The 17,688-nt window shown below is 33.5% G+C and overlaps 1 protein-coding gene across 1 annotated transcript; it reads right to left on the reverse strand.

Moving 5' to 3' along the window:
• Positions 1-13,193: 13,193 nt before the first annotated feature.
• On the reverse strand, positions 13,194-16,828 carry LOC113317862 (hydroxyacylglutathione hydrolase 2, mitochondrial-like). Its single transcript, XM_026565990.1, has 8 exons — positions 16,674-16,828; positions 15,105-15,287; positions 14,797-15,000; positions 14,523-14,646; positions 14,332-14,432; positions 14,136-14,210; positions 13,924-14,022; positions 13,194-13,655 (listed from the first exon to the last, which is right to left on the reverse strand). The coding sequence occupies exons 1-8, from the start codon at positions 16,719-16,721 to the stop codon at positions 13,509-13,511; spliced, it is 981 nt and encodes a 326-aa protein (XP_026421775.1). The 5' UTR covers positions 16,722-16,828; the 3' UTR covers positions 13,194-13,508.
• Positions 16,829-17,688: the final 860 nt, after the last annotated feature.

Consider the following 17,688-nt stretch of genomic DNA (forward strand, 5'->3'; position numbering starts at 1 on the left):
AAATTTATATGACAGTTTAAGAGAATATCTGAGATTGAATATTTGGGCAGAGCATGGAAGACAATGAGTTATGTATTTTAATTTAAGTTATATATTTTAATTTAAGTTATGTATTTTTATTTAAGTTAATGAGCAATAGACTTATTTAAGTTAATGAGCAACAACATTTCAAATTAATCAACTTTTCATTTCAAACTAATACTAAGTAGAATGCAACAATAACATATCAAATTAAAATGCAATACTTTGAATTAAAACTTAATTTAGTACTTCAATCATCTAAAGGAACTACTACATCAAACTCATCATCAGTTCCATCCTCATCATCATCACCATCGTTGCTAGTAAATCCATCTTGTTGTTCAATCTGTGCTTGAAATCTGTCAAATTCAATTTGCCACACATGTTTTTGCTGGGCGTTCATAATTGAAGTGTTAGCTTGAAGAAAGTTATGCTTATCATATTCAAACCTAAATTTTTCTTGAGAAAGAAGACTTTTTTTACTCTCCCTGTTCTGAAATTTCCTATCAACTTCTCTTTGCTTCTCGACGGTCTTTTGATGTTCCATAAACTCCGCCATGTTAAATCCACTGGAACTCCCTCCTTCTTGAGCTAATTTTCTAGCTAGTCTTGCATTGTTCCTCCCTGGCATTTTTCTCTTACCATCATCATAATCATTAAAAACTAAGTTACCATTTGGGTTTCTTGCAGTATCTGGTGAAGAATTTGATGGACCTGGTGAAAATGGTGAAGAATTTGGTGTTTAGGGAGAAGAATTATATGTTGACCTTTCAGGTACTTGTTGATTATTTGATAAGAATTCTGGATTATATTTGTTCAACCCTTCAAAATATGATAACAACTTTCGTAAGCAAACTGTTTACCATGTTTTCCCTGCCAATCTGTACGAACCTGTCTTTCAAAATCAACATCCACCTGACCACTCTCCTTGCCTGTTCTCTTGGCTTGCATTATCAATGCAACATAAGCGGCTATTTCCTTGTTGATTACAATGAAGTATTCTGCCAATCCTTTTGCATCACGACCATTGATGTTCATGGTTTGTTCTTCATATTTACGAAATATATTTTCCCACATGGTATTACCATGTTGTTGTGCACCATCGATACACTCTTGGGTAAAAAAACATAATTACGACAAATGCATTCATCCTCTATCATGTTGTATTTTGCACCACAGACTTTGTTTTTTTTCAGCTTTGCCTTTGCCTTAAATTTGAGATTGTGAATCCATATTACAAGAAATAAATAATTGTAGAGAAGGTGTCATTGTTTCATATTTGAAGAAGAAGATTGAGAAATTCTAGAGAGATTTAGAAATTCTGGCGTGAGTTGAAATGAGATTGAAATTAGGTATTTATAAAGGGGCAAAATAGTAGCCATTGGATGAAGATATGATAAGTGATGCCAGACCAGTGAGCGATAGCTTGACTAGCGCTGGCGCTTTAAAGACCAGCGAGCGCTACTATGACCATCGAGCGATGGACACTCTATCGCTGAAAATTCCATCGTGTATGCCTATATGTTATTCCTGGCATATAGACATATGAGTTTGGCAGTTTGGCATAACCATATTGGGTGCATATATGCCAAATATCAGTTTTTGGGATGTGCATAGGAATAGTCCTAAATACCATTTCTCTTCACATCTTTTCTGTTTTATCTTCTTCTTAAACTTTTTTAAACAGAAGTCGTTATGATCTCTAATTACTTCTCTCAAAAAATTTGTTGTACGAATTTTTTCTTCAACACGGAGAAAGAAAAACCAAAAACAAAAATGAATATCAAAGTCGAAAGATCAATCAGCAAGTCAGTGAGTAGATTGAATTATGAGCAAAATCAGAACTATCAATATTTTGTAAATGGGTCGTAAGTTTGGTGGATAATTAAAATCTGGATCGTTGAAGATGCAGTTGATGCATAGGATCGTTGACTGACTTTCACCAACTAATTGGCCACTGAAACACCCTTATAAATTAGTTAAATGGACTCATATTCTAAACGATATAGCAACTTAACATGATAATTTGTGAAAGATTTAAAAGACTTGTCGATTGAATTTCATTTAGTAACTGTAAAATTCTAAGTTCAAAAACAACATCAACAGCTCTTAAAAATATCTACCTTTCATTTTTCTTAACAACTTTGAATTCCTTTGATAAAAAAAACTTATACATTTCAAGTAACGATCAGGAACATCACATAATCTAGCAAGTTGAAGAACATCAATATTTTCACCACTAATCTTTTGCATAATCCTTTCTACATCCCTGTTTCAATTGTTGTACACCTAACATATATGATAAAGCTTGCAAATATATCCACATCTCTGAATCTCTTATTTTGTGCATCTTGGTAATTAAAGGAACTGAATGAAATGGATGATAACATCAGATATTTACTTGGAACCTAAATATATTTACTTGGTCGATCTATGATTTTCTCCAAAGTTTTAGTTCTCGATTTTTATTAGATTGAGTAGGCAAAGATTCCAAATACATTGTAAAAAAAAAATTACTAACATCTTAGGATTAGGTTTTATCAGACTTTGCTAAATCAAGTCGAATTTGATTAGACATGGAAATGATTTCTGAAAAGTTAATTAGTTTTCGTTTTCAGGATGTAGGAGATATGCGGTCCATTGATTACATTTTTTAAGATTCATAATGGTTTCATAGATGCACATACGGTGTTTGGTTTTAGTTCTCAGATAGGGCATTGCTCATGTTGTAATAGTCAACATCAGTCACAATGCATAGTCAAGGTGCTGGAAGGTGACTGTCTTAATGTAGTTAGGGCTATTAATAGTAATACTGAGGCTGTGAAATGGCAGAATAATTCAATCATTTATATTGTAGGGAACTTTTAAAAGGTTATAATGAGTGGTGTTGTGTTCATGTTCCTAGGGACACAAACGATGTAGCCAATAATCTGGCAAAATAAGCTAGAGTTAGTCTTATTTCTTTATTTTGGGGTCCTGAATCCTCACATTAGAGAGAAACTTATTGTTGAGATTTGATTATGCAATAGATTTTCATTTCCTATTAAAAAAACGGTATATGGTCAGTTTATGACCCTAATGCATCAACTGCATGTTTTACGACGTAGACCTTAATAAAACACAAAACTTATGAACCTTTTACAAAATAAATTTAAAGAATATGGATTTCAAGATTTTAGACAACTAGTTGGTGGTGGTATACTCCTTATGCATGTATGTGTCCATCCAAAGCAAGTTAATTTGTTCGGTCGACGAGGTGGGTGGTATGAGTTTAATGCGGTGTTCAAGTACCTTTCACCTGTTGTTCAAAATAGAACCCGAAGACTTCCTTGGTGGCATTTATACTTATGCAACTTAGAAACTGTAGAACTCAAATTATTCAAGTTATAATAAAACAATGGTGGAAAACTATAAATATGTTCTTTTCCAAGGATTTCGAATGTGGCAATTTTTAGTTTTATTTAGATTGAAATAACTGTAATTATGAATATGTTTTTCATAGGAGTTACACCGTTAGCTTTGTAAATGTGGAAGAAAATAATATATGAGAGGAGTATGTTTCCATTTAATAAATTAAATTGGGAGTTGGAAGGAAGATAGAGAGACTGACTTCAATCATACTTAAACAATCTAGAAGCAAAACCAGATCATGGAAAACTAAAAAGCCCATAGATATAAGGGTGTTTGGGTTGAAAAGTTTTTTAAAGTGTTATGTTAGGAGAATAAATGAAAACATCAGAATAACTTATTTGTTCCCCGAACACTATGAGGAGCTCGAGCGAATATGTATTGTGGACAACAGGCCAAATGCTAGCTCAATGATATTGTTTGGTTTTCTCTAATTGTTGGAAGATTTTGACCGAGCACCAACATGTGACTTGGGGTCTGCAATTTTAGCATAACTTTAGATAACCCTCAGTATTTTATAATTCATTACTGCTCTTCGTGTTATTGTGAAGAAATAACGCTCACATTGACTAATTATTTCTTCACAATATCTGGTGCTATTGTGAAGAAATACTACTTGTGTTCAAAGAAAGCCTGAATAGTTTTTGGGAATGTTTGAGGTAAGAACCACAATATGATTCCATTTTTTATTTATTATCAACACAAATTTTGAAAGGGTAAATACACTAACCCAACAATGTTATTATATTCAGTATTGGGTGGTATACTTACTTTCGTGTTTGTAAACATTATCTTCACAATAGCACCGATATTTTTCTAGATATACAAAAGTACAATGTCGATAATTGGACGACAGACATATTGAAGATGGTCCACATGTTTCCTTGTTTTAGAGGATTGAACAGTTATGTAGAACAATTAGTAACATTGTTGTACCGTCTTACTAATAAATCCCAAAGTAAGAAATTAATGAAGCTCAGAGAATGCAACAGCTAATCCTTAAGAGGATTATGTTATGCAGTCCTATTACTGGGTATTTGGTAGTATGTCCTAAGACACATTCCGCAGTTACTAGGAAAAAAGTTGGATCCATCAACCACTATCCAAGTAGAGAGATTTCTTATGATGATTGGTTGGTTTTGACAAGATGTGGTCCATATCAGGAACAAGTTGAAGATTTGATCCAGCAGGCTCGTTGATGAAGTTGATTACCTTTTTTGGTTTTAACACAATTTACAAACCAAATATGGTTGTGCAACCACAAAATTTGGGCAGGATATAAATTTCCCTGCTTTTAGGATGTCGCTTGCTGGTGAATATCTTCATTTCTAACCTCCACTAGAGACGACATAAGTATTTTCGTATCCCGATAGTTAATTGGGTTCATCGTCGTCCACCATTTACTTGGGAATTAAAGACAATATACATCTTTGGAAAGAGAAATTATTATTGTTCCAATTAGTAATGAAGGTTTGAAACAGAATTATTGGAGGTACAAGCTACATTGTTGGTGGTGGATTGAATACTGAAGCAACTAGATAATTTACTTTTTATACCCCAGTTGCCTCAATCACATTAGCATTTCACCCATTTGAAAATTGTTATCTTGTTCCCCTCCTTATGAATGATCCTCATCAGGTTACTTTTTAAGGTTTTGCAGACAATTTTGATGAGAATTAACCACCAAGTGAGAGTCAAACCGGTGAGATTTGTGTTGTATATGTTGAACGCCACTCATGATCTAAAAAACCTGATGAGATGGATCTTTAAATTTCAAGGAAATCGGTAATTTATGGATGTAGTTTGATTTCAATCTTTATGATAATTTTTTTTGTTAATGTTCAAATCCAAACTGGGTTGACATTTCATTAAGTTTTAATTGGATACATTTAATTTTAAAAAACATAATTGCATTACATAACAATATTATTACATAAAATTTAATCAAAATTAAATTCTTGCATATGAATCTCATAGAGTTCAAGGAATATTTCTTCCTTAACCATCAAAAGGTACATACTGGGTTCGTAGGAAAATAAAAGTTTGGGAATTGGTTTTTCGTTTGATTTTGGATCATATTTCCTATTTAAAGTTAGAGAACAAATTTTGTATCATATGGAATATCTAAGTTACGAGGTAACTCGTGGGTCACATTATAGATTATGGGCGACAACACATATATATATACTCTGGTTAACATTGAAAATTCGGAGTCGTGAGTCCCATTTAAAGTCACTAATGAAATTCTAAATCATGAGGGTTTTTTTTCCAACTAAAGATATATGTTGACGCATGGAGGCATAAACATTGATATACAATGACCTATGTGCTCTCTGTAACTCATAAAAGAAAACTATTGATCACGTGTTCATTCACAACACTTACTCTTTTGAGTTGTGAGATTATTTATCAAGGCTTCCAAAATATCATGGCCTTTCACAGGAACTTCATTGGGGTTGTTTGAAACTTGAAGTTGTAATGTGCTGCAGGGAAGAGGTAAGAAGGTATGCAACATACTTCACTACGCAGTAAGCTAGTTATATTGAAGGAGAAGAACAATCGTGTCTTCAGAGCTAGACATAAAAAATTTGTTGATGATAAGCTTGTTAAACAACTACTACTTTTATGATCTTCTGATTATGAAATTTTTAGATTTACAAACTTTAGTCTTGTTTGGAGTAATTGGGAGCCACATAATCAAGTAGTTACCCCAAATTCTCTTGTATCTAGGTTTTTTCTTAATATAATCTTTTTCTTCGATTCATATGTTAAATCACTGGGTATATTTTTGGCGGTTCTAGAGTAAAAAAAATCAACAATGTAATCTACTCCATTTATATTTTAAGAGAAAAAAAGTTACGGTGAAGCCGAACGTATTTTTTTTTCAAATGTGGCTCGTAGTTATGCTGATATCCAGTAAGTCAAGAACCAAAATAAGTCTAAAGCAACATGCTTGTAACGGCACAAAATTGAAAATTCAGACAAGAAAGGATATGGAATTCCGAGAAAACACCTAATACAAGAATGATAGGAACTGATTTAGTCGGATAAAATATAATCTTCGTAACATGTATCGACCATTTAATAAGTTTTCTTCTTGAGAAAATGATGCTCAAATGGAATTGGAGTATTCTGCCCAAAATTTTGACTAAGAACTTAAAAGAAGACTATTAATAATGAAATGATGAAATATTAAACACAATAAATTTTTTCTATATTTACTCCGAAGAATATTCTAAAATATCAGTTGCATATGCTTTTATAATGTTTATTACATTTAGGTGATGTAAAACATACTATTAGTATTGTCTAACTGGTTGTCTTTAGGGATGCACGAAACCGTATCGGAACCGTAAACTGATACGGAACCCGCTGATTTTAAACCATACCGAAATTATTCCTACGGTAGATTCGTGGTTATCATTTTTAGAAAACCGACAGTTTTGACTTCAGTTCAGTTGCTAACCAAATCCGTACAGAAATAACGGAGCTAGAAACTTTTGATATATATATAATTAATCATAGCCATCAATTTGAGGTTAATAGTTTACACACCTTTTAATTTCTTCCCGACAGAACAGTAACTCCTCTTCTTCATCCTCGGTTGCTACTCCTCTCTTTGTTACGTACAGAGATTCACCACCACTTCATCACCAGATTCATTTCTACCCTTTTCCACTTCTTCGTCTTCTTTGAATCAATTAATTAATCAAACAAACATGCAAGTATCTAATTGAAGATCTTCGTAAATGAATCTTTGAATTTTAATGATGTTCATTATTTGTTTTATTGTTTCTGAACATTGGGTCTTGATTAAATTAAGTAATTAAGATTAATATTTTGGAAAAACTCTGTGCTTGACTGAATTTTTTTTTTTTAAAATTTCCCTTCAAATCTTCATTATATTTGTGAGGTGTTTATTATAACTGTAAGCTTTCATTTGAGATATCTGCATACAAAAGGGCTGAGAAGCAATTAAGTTTGACTTTTGGTTTGTAAGGTTTTGTAGAGGGATTTTCAATTTTATATGGGGAATTGAATATGTTAGTTTTTTTTTCGTTGATGAATTTGTGTTTGTTAATAGCAGGAAGCATCAAAGATTCTAATGGAAAAGTTGTTGATATTTTCATACCAAGAGATCTAAGGTTAAATCTTAAACTTTTTGTCTTTTTTTTTTTTTTTTGTTGTTGTTGTTGTAAGGTTTTGGGATCTTTTTGTTTAATTGTATACGGTTTTTGTGAATTGGAGGTGGATATTCGCAAGGATTTCATTCGGTACAAATGTCCAAACGAAGCTTCAAAAGCTTGATGGTTAGTTTCATGTTTCCGCTTGGAGGTTTGAGGTTTGCTTACTTAATTTGAATAGTTTTTCTTAGGATTTGTTGTTGTTTGTGTGTGACTTGTAAGAAGGAATATTGATGGAAGGGATATTATGGGTTAATTTGCAAAGTACGGTCCCAATGTTGAACGAATGAATTAAAAATTACGTATTTGAGTCTAGTCTGATTTTATTGTTCCAGTTATGCATTGCAGTCTAAAATTAGTCTGCTAACTGCCTCTTATTTTTGAAGAAAATACGGAGTAAAGATTATTTGCTGATTATGTCATGTTGCAAAGCATCAGTATAATCATCTTTCGACACCACTCCGTCAAAATTAACGCGTAATCATCTTTCACACTAGTTCACCAATAGTATTACTTGTGTTATCCCTTTCTGAACATTGATTGTTTGCGGAAATTAGTTTTTCCTCTAATCTCTTGAGAATTTTCTTAGAATTGTTTATTCTCTGAACTTGGAGTGTATTTCAAACTTGACTTGTAGTGTATTTTAAACTTGGAGCTTGTTAGAAAAATTTTCATTGGTTGTAAATCCGTGGGTAAATGCAGAGATGGTCATTATTTTATCCATATATGGTTATGTATTGGGTTTTCAACTTGTTCACTCACTGTTTTTGAAGCTTTACTTCCTTGGTTGGTATATGGACAATTACTAACACTTGCAATTTGGTTGTTTTCTATTGCATACTTTGAATACTCACTAAAGAGCCTTTGTCATGTAGTCATGAGATAACAGAAAACATCAACAATGATATGTTGTTGTTTTTTTATTGTGTGTTTTAGTTAGACCGTTCATGTATGTTCATCTTAATCTCTGTAGGAATTTCTGTTGTGCTATTGTATCTGAAATTGCAAGAACAAATAATTTGACATGTTTTCTTTATTGTCAGTTACCTTATTACTTGTAAGTTTCGCAAAACTGACAGAAAAATATGAATATGCTCAAATATGTCGGTTAACCAAAACTGACCGGTTCAGAACCGAATCGAGTCGGTTAGAAACCGAGTAAAACCGAATAATCTTAATGGTTTCATCGGTTTTCAAAACTGGAAAACCGAATACTTCGGTTTAGGTTTCATTTTTGTCAAAAACCATATTGAACCGAACCATGTGGCCTAGTTATCTTTTATACAAAGAAAAGTATAAAAACTGAAATAATTCAACTTGCCGACCAAAACATTTAGAACCTTTGTTTTTGTACGTATATATACATATGCACATCATAAAAAGGATGTATTCGACCATATGTATCAAAAATATGTATTTGAAAATTTGGTGAAGGTGAAAGAATATATTACGTTTATATCATGGTACACAAAACACGTGTTAATTTTCTAATTGCTTATATATTGGGTTGAAAGTGCACCAATCATACACCTTAACAAATTCTCTTGCATCATTCAAAATCCCGCGTGAATGGATATCTGAAGGAGAAAAAGAAAAGAATTTGACAAAGAAGAAAAATGAATCAGTAAAATTTGTAAGAGAATTAAAGATTTTTATATATTGGATGGGATGATATTTGAAGGATGGAGAAGGAACGTGATTTGGTCGTTCTATTGGATTTAAAAACTAAAAAAACAAGTACTACCTATAGGAAACACCATTTATTTGAGAATTAATGGAAGGTGATCCGAAAATGTACAACTAGATTATTCAATGAAAAGGTTAGGATGACTACAGTCTCATAGAAAGGAAAATTATGTTTATATATTACACTAGTTCTAAGGTTATTAGTTAGTTACCACACGCATAAATTAAGTGGCTTCCATAATATCATGCAAATCAGCTTTCTCAATGAGATCGTCAAATTCACGTGGAAAAAGTTAAACATCATCCAATCCATAGTTTAAATCATTTCCCGACCTTTCAGCAAAGAAACGTATATGAATGCAAAGCTTTTGCGATAAACTTTAAGAATTATTGGTTTTAAGATTTAAGTGTAGTTTATTGTGGTTTTGATTCGTTTAACCCAATTGATCGTGTTTAAAAAAAATTGAGTTATTGTTAATTTATTTTGGTCTTGTGGATGTAGCTAAAAGAGTTTCTCCACTACTTAAATCCAGTGTTTTTCTTGTTATTGTTTATTTTCTTAATTTTATAAAATAAATTGGTAAGAATCAAAAATATATTAAGTGTATATTATATGTGCGCAAAATATATGTTTCCGAATTATATATAGAATACATATAGTGGAAATAATCATGCGTTGACCATAGTATGTTTATATGAGTGTAAAATATCATAATACTGATATAATATCTAGATCTAACAACTTCTTTTCCATTGTTTACTCCCACCTAAATCAAAATCAGAAGAATATATATATATATATATAAAAACTACTTCAAAATAATAAGATTCAATGAAGAATGAGGAAAATATTACTCCACAATAACTAGCGAAAAAGAAAGGGAAAAGATATGAAGAAGGTCTGTACGACAGCTAAAAGACATTTTATATGTTGGGCGGGTCATATTCGAAAGATTTTAGAAGAAAAATGATTTGGTAGTTTGAGAAAATTCACAGATTGCAAACTCAAAAAATTTCATTAAAGGAGTCGCTGGCTTTCACTCTCAATAACTAATGAACTTTGATAATACACACCCATGTCTTTGATACCCAGTCTCTATCAACGTTCGTGGGCGACGATTCGGTGAAGTCTACTCACATTCAATATAAGACACCATGATGGATAATTACGATGCATAATACAGGTTCCAGAGCTATTTATTAATGGCAGATTACGTGATGGATTTCACACAAACCTATATCGGAAGTATATTTTTCAATTTCAAAACAATTTGTATATGAATATTTATATTAACACTAGTACAAAAAGTGATATATGCTACGTTTTTTGGTTTGACGACCTAGCCACGTTTTGGGTTATTTACGTGGCTACAGGTTATAGTTAAAAGTGAATGTTATTATAGCCACGTTTTAGGTCACCGTGTATCGATAGAATATCATTTGGTCACGACTTTTTGCTTGGTCATGGTTTAAGCCTAAACCCATGACACGCAATTGTAGATGAGTATATAACCACATTGTCGAATTATTTGTGTGTCTATTGTGTAGAGTGGCACTTGACACGCCTAATCGCACGAGGCTAAACATAGTTTATTTAGGTACTCTGGCTTTTTTATGCGTCCATAAGGCATGATTTATCAGACACATTAATTTTAAGAAATTTACACATTTGATTAATATGACAAAAGAGTGATATATGGTTATACGACTAATCTTAGTATTTGCTTTATTATATGGATGCGTGAAGATATATTAATGTGTCCAAAAGCATTGGTTTTATTTGTTCCCAATGACCAAAAGTTAAAGAATCTTGTTAATTAGATTATACTCAGTATTATCAGATCATACTCAAAGTGACTGGTTATCCACCTAATTCCATTCAATTTATTCCAATTGTATTCAATCACATTGACTAATTATATATAAATTCAATCCAGTTTAACTCCATTTTACTCCAGTACATTAAATAAGTAGATTTTGTTCAATGTTATCAGATGCGGCTCGGTGTAAGTGATTTCCCACTTGGACCATAATATGTTTTGTGACTTATGTTACTAGGGAACCGATCATTTGAAACCAAAGCACAAGTAATCACATGGTTCACAATAGACCAAGCAAAAATCTCATCCTACAATCCATTATATTATTTCAAGAATAACAGAAAATCTGAACCAAATCACAATCTGCATCAATAAATCAACAACCAAGTTATATTTAAAATTGATTTTTGCATCTGTTAATGTGTTACTGAACTGAAAAAAAAAAACTAAGAATAAAAAACCCTGGCTAACTTTAAAAGAGTTGTGATCTATAATAGGTTTTACTCAACTGGTTGAAACAAAAGATTCTAGGGTTTTGCCCCAATAACTGAAACAAAAATAATTTATAGGTTGGTTGATAGATGAGAAGTAAAAAGTTTTTGTTTAGTTGATCCTAGGTTATTTGATTGAGATAAAGAAACTTATTAATTGTGATAAAATAAAATCAAATTGCAAAATTTGATGAAAATTCGACTGAGTTTGTAAAAATTCGAGTAAAACCGAAAATACTGGGTGAAAATAAAGATTTTGGAAATTCAATCCTTTTGAATTGAGGCGATTGCATCTACTTGATGAATTAAAAATAAAAAGTTGATACTTCAACTTTAATTTCCAGGCTACATCAATGGAAGAACTAAAAATCAAAAGTTGATGAAAAGGAGAGGGTACCAAGTGCACCACTAATTTTTTTCATCCGACAACATGTATGGACAAAACGTAACACAGTCATAAGTAGGTCAACAACACAGACCCTCGTGTAAGATTGTATATAGAGTTCCACAATCAATAACCAAAGGTCTGCGTACCTGAATGTGTATAAGAGTTCTTGGACGATCTCAAAAATCTATATCTAGGATCAATCTAGTGTGCATTCGAATTGTACAAGATCCGAATTCAAACAAGTACAAGACTTGTAATCTATATTTCAAGATACAAATTCAACAAGTCTCATAGGATCTCAATCAATTAGGGCTCGAAGAATATCTAGATTGATTACATACTACTTGTGATAATCCTATTATAAAGATAAACAATATAATACCCAGAAGGATTGTTAACGAGGAAAAACGCATTGACAGAAAAACCTATGGACCTCGTCTAGTTTGAACAACACACGTATTAAATCATTATATGCACTAGCCTACTATCATACTATCAGACTTCAGACTGAACTTTAGTTGAGACTGAATTAACTAACCCTCCAACCAATTCAGCTCAGTCGTGCTCTTGTGCATCTCTGAAACCAACGTGGTTCTATGGACTTGATTCCCTTAGCTGACGTCTTTTATAACCTAAGAGTTGCTTTAGCCTCAGTGAAGACTTTTGGTACTTATCTGCCTCTAGCAGAAAGCCTATTGATTTCCCTTTAAATATGTTCAATCAAGGTCTGAAAACCTGTTCGCAGTAGACAAGTCTAGCGAACCTCACAGATCCAGAACACTTACACACTCTTATCCTGACCACTACCACCTCACAAGAACAATCTAAACAAATCAAAGAAATTATTAAATATATATATATATATATATATATATATGTTGTCCTAACCTAATACAGTTTCTCCCAAGTTGCTGGAAGTACTGAGCAGATGGTTTTTAAATGCCACAATTACGACAAATATGCAGACTTGGTCACTTTGTTTTCGTATGATCACAGGAAAAAGAAGTGCAAGATGATTGAAATGGATGGAGACTCATCGTTTCATCACGGTCCCTGATTACAAGTTTTACGGAAAGCCTCTTTTCTTTCTAGCCACTAAAGCCAGGAATCTCTGGTTGTAGTAGTAGTTTCGTTTCTTATGGTCTAGGTTGGCATTTTTATTTTCATTGAATTGAAATTTCAACTTCAGCTAATATAACAATCATTCAAAGATCAGATGTAATTCTCATTCATATTTAGACAAAAATCGAACGCAGACTCTGCCTGCAGATACTTGAACCATTTATATATATTCATGGGAGATACCATGGGAACATACATTACAAGCAAAATGTGCATGAACCATTCGAAAACATAATTCCTTTTTTCATTGTGGAAATTTATTGACATGTTGGTCATTGTCGTCATTATCATTTTACCTTTTGTACAGGATGTATCACTGGTGTTTTGTTTTTGCCCTGTGTTGCACTTCCCGTATAGACTGATTTTAAAACAACCTGATAAAAGAAACCTAAAAGTTATCTTTTGCTTTGCGGATGACTCCCAAGGCTTCAGCATCATTTGCGGTGTTTGGAATTTTCAACAACTGCCTGATTTCCGGACTTGTTGTGCGCAAGAATGGATTACATGATTTCTCTGTCTTCAGTGTAGTTGGAATCTGATATAAAGCAGAAATCAAACAACCGCCAAACCAAATTAGCAGAATCTTTTGGAGAGATTCCCCATCCCAAGTGTCAGCTTCAGTCAGCTATTTTGCTAAATTATTTTACTGCAAAGGAACATTCATGTTCCGAAACAAAGACGCAAACTAGCAGTTTCTAACATAAACATAGTTCGCAGGAGTGTGACAGTTGCTAATTACATATGTTCAGTCCAAACAATAAAAAAAATTGAAAAATAATATTGAAGTAGGTATTGGAAATTACCGTGGGCAAGCCTTTACTTCGGAGCTTGGCCACTTGGGCAGCATAGGACTGAAGAGCCACGTTCTTGGGCTCTACGGACAGAGCGAATTTCGAATTACTCTGTCAAAATGGGTAACTTACAGTCAGGATATACATTGCATGCCTCTTTATAACTAGAGTATAATTTGAGTTGTGGTTATCAGGGGATGGAGAGGTGTAGAAAGAAAACTCACTGAAGTGTATTCATGTCCGCAGTATATGTTTGTGTTATCTGGCAAAGACATGATTTTTCCAAGAGATGTGAACATCTACAATGAAGAAAATCATATATCAATTACGGAACCCATTATAGGACGTTCAACGAAAAATACAAAATATATAGAGAGAAAAACATGTTGAGTGTATCAATTGGAACTGAGAAAGTCATACCTGCTCAGGTGTTCCTTCGAAAAGCTTGCCACATGACAAGCTAAACAAAGTGTCTCCTGTAAATATGGCACCAGATCCTGGAAAATAGTAGCTAACATGACCTGCTTGATATTTAAAATATAGACGTTAGAAGGCATTCCAGTTGAAGCATTACTCGAAAGGAAGCAATCAAAAAAGGTTTAAATTACAACCTACTGTGTGACCAGGGGTTTCCATTACAACCACCTCGTGGCCTGCGAACATCCACTTGTCTCCGTCCTTCAAAGCTATATCAATTCCAGGAATTCTATCGCTGTCTGCACTTGCACCAATTATCTGCACGTAAAATATAGAGCTTAAACTTCCATGGGGACAGAACTCTGGATAAGAGTTAAGACTAAGATGTGAACAGATACGATATAACACTAAACAATGTTTCTTCAATTTGATAACAATTAAATGTAGAAAACAACCAAACCATCATACCTTTGCACCATACCTTTCTTTCAGCTCCAAATTCCCACCAGTGTGATCAAAATGGTGATGTGTGTTGAGAATATATGTTAGATTCCGATTTGTCCTATTCAATGCATCTATTACAGGCGTAGCTTCGGAAGGATCTACTACTCCAACAGTACCCGTACCTACGTCATGCAAAAGATATGCATAGTTGTCCTTGAGGCATGGTACCTGAGGATGGGATAAGGCTCTACAATTTCAACTGAAAGTACACAAGGAAATAAAAGTTTCCCATAAAACTACACCTCTGTAGAAAATAAACAAAGTATTCTTACCAGTTCAATCTGTAATGTAGATGCCATACTGGCGATGCTACATAAATATTGACCGACTTTATGTGAATGACTAACTGCACGCAAGGTTTTCAACGGTCTTGACAAGAAGCTCCCAAATCCATACAACAAACGCCTTCTGAAGCTATTTTGTCTCATTTTGGGCCATAAACGAAGATCTTTCACCTGCGTAAATACAGAACATTTACAATGTATGAGTTAACATCTTAAGAAGGGATCCAATGAAGATAACTTTCAGCACATCACAAAAATGCACAGACACCAAGTAATTGATTATACATTTACACCTACAAACGATATCTTTCAAGCCTACATATATTAAGTGACAGTTCCACTACCACTCAACATGACCTCAATTAGCAATTTCTCTTCATCATACATTAGGCGAGGTAAGGTAATAACGTGAACCAATATTGGCTTATAACTTCCAATTTGCTGTCAACCAAACGCTTTTCAATTGTTCGGACAGATTTCCTTCCAGCTCATACCATAATGTCGTGATGATAAAAACAACGGAGCAACACCATAGTTTACATCACTCAGTACGTAATGATATCAACAGAATACCTTTGAAAGGGTGCACCAATCGCTCGCGGATCTATCTTTTGGGTTTTACAGGCTCTCACTCTATGTTTCAAAGGACCTTTGCTTTATCCGCAGGATCTATACAAAAGGTCAACTTTATCTTTTCTTTCTCATTCACGGTACACTACAAGCCACGAACACCATGTGACGCAAACACCTCAACCTCTCTACAGATTGCACAACAACAACCACAGTACATATACCCAGTACAGTTATTTTCATTCAACATTACGAGAGGTAAAGCAATTACGCGAACCACTATGGCTTTGAACTTCCATTTTAGTATCAAATTATTGCTTTTCAATGGCTTGAAGAGGCCACCCATAATGTCATGATGATACCAACAACATACTTTAGATCACCCAGTAGGTAATATTCCCAATGGCTCACAGATCTAGCCCTGCAACTTCACAACCGTTCACTCTAGAAAGCAAAGGACCTTTGCTTAGTCAACCATACTAAACACCCCGACTCTCTCGTTTCCATTTCTCATCCGCGGTATTCTACAAGGCTCTTAACACCGTAAAACACAAACACCTAACCGGCTGCACATTGCACAACAACAAGCCACAGTGTCTATCCCCTTTACTAAAACCAACCCAATTCCCCCATTCTCACAATCACTCATTCACCAAATAACTACACCATTCCGTATACATCTCAAACTCAAATCTCTCCAAATGCACTAGTTATCTAATTTCTACTCACATTTCAACACCCCATGTAACCAAAACAAAAAGTAGGGTTTGCATCAAATCTATATAACCAAATCAAAAACCCACAATTTTATTACATTTTTATACAATTTGCACAAATTACAACCATGGGTTTTAGAAGAAAACTAACCCTAATTCTATAATTTACCAAATCAAAAAAGCATAAAAAAAAACACAATTTTCAGTCAAACCAAGTCATAATCCAACCGAAAAAACTGGATAAAAAGAATGGAGAAGGGAAGAAACAAACCCTAACGCACTGCAAAGAGGCAACAGCGGAAGACGCTTTACAGAACATCTTCGCTTAAGAGTGGAGAAAGAATTTCTAGAGCCAAGTGTAGAATGAATGAAATGTGAGAAACAAAGATAGATTTTTTTTTCTATTTCTTTTTCTGGTTTGCCACCGGAATTTATGGGTGGAGTTATCCTGGAGTGTCCGTGTAGGAATAGAAGTGTGGGGGAATATGATGATAATGATGATGATGTAAAGAAAGTCCACTCAAAAGTCATTAATTGAGATTTGAGTGTATTCACAGTTGGCCACGAGTCAACAACGTTGTCATGTTTTCTACATCCTAGGGGCTGTTTGTTTCTGAGTGGTAGTTTTGAGTTTTGACTACCACCCATGAAACATAAATACTTGCAACTACTACCCATAGGTGTGCCAGTGTGGTTCTAGACTTCTAGTCTACGGGCATGTTTGCGTATCAAGGCAGATGTAAAACTATTTTGTTTGGTAAAAATTCAACACAAAATTGGTTAAAAAGACCAAAATCAACAATTCCTGAGTGAAATGGACAGCTAGATTTTGATACTGTTTAAGTGGACAAAAATGTAAAAATAGGCAGGATGTAACCAGTTTCATCGTGTCCATTTTCAAATATTTTTTCTTATTTTTAATTTACACAGGATGTATCCAGTTTCATCCTTACTATTTTTTAAATTTAAGTTAGGATGAAACCTTACTATTTTTTTTTGATCATTTCACCCAAACTATTTTTTACTAGTCCATTTGAACCGTGATTTAAAAATATTTGAACAAATGACCCATTTTCCGAAAATTCAATACTATTATTTAATTTCAGAAAAGAAATCCAAACTAATAGGATATTTAGATGTATACTTAAAGATTACATTTTGATTTCTGGAAATCGAAAAGTTAAAGGTTAGTTTGGTAATAGTTTTTTAGAACGACTTCGTGAAGCAGAAAAATCGGCTTTTTGTGAAGTAAAATGGTTTCGTTTCCGACTTCTACTTCTAGAGAA

Source organism: Papaver somniferum, chromosome 1 (assembly GCF_003573695.1).
Source record: "Papaver somniferum cultivar HN1 chromosome 1, ASM357369v1, whole genome shotgun sequence".
NCBI lineage: Eukaryota > Viridiplantae > Streptophyta > Magnoliopsida > Ranunculales > Papaveraceae > Papaver > Papaver somniferum.

Bases quoted from the DNA above. Each gene is read 5' to 3' on its own strand.
- LOC113317862 (XM_026565990.1), bottom strand. From the start codon at position 16,721: ATGTTCTGTAAAGCGTCTTCCGCTGTTGCCTCTTTGCAGTGCGTTAGG. The intron at 14,647-14,796 runs GTATGATGGTTT...TTTTACGTGCAG, and splicing joins AAGAAAGGTATGGTGCAAAG to ATAATTGGTGCAAGTGCAGA. The intron at 13,656-13,923 runs GTAATTTCCAAT...GCTTTATATCAG, and splicing joins GAAGTAAAGGCTTGCCCACG to ATTCCAACTACACTGAAGAC.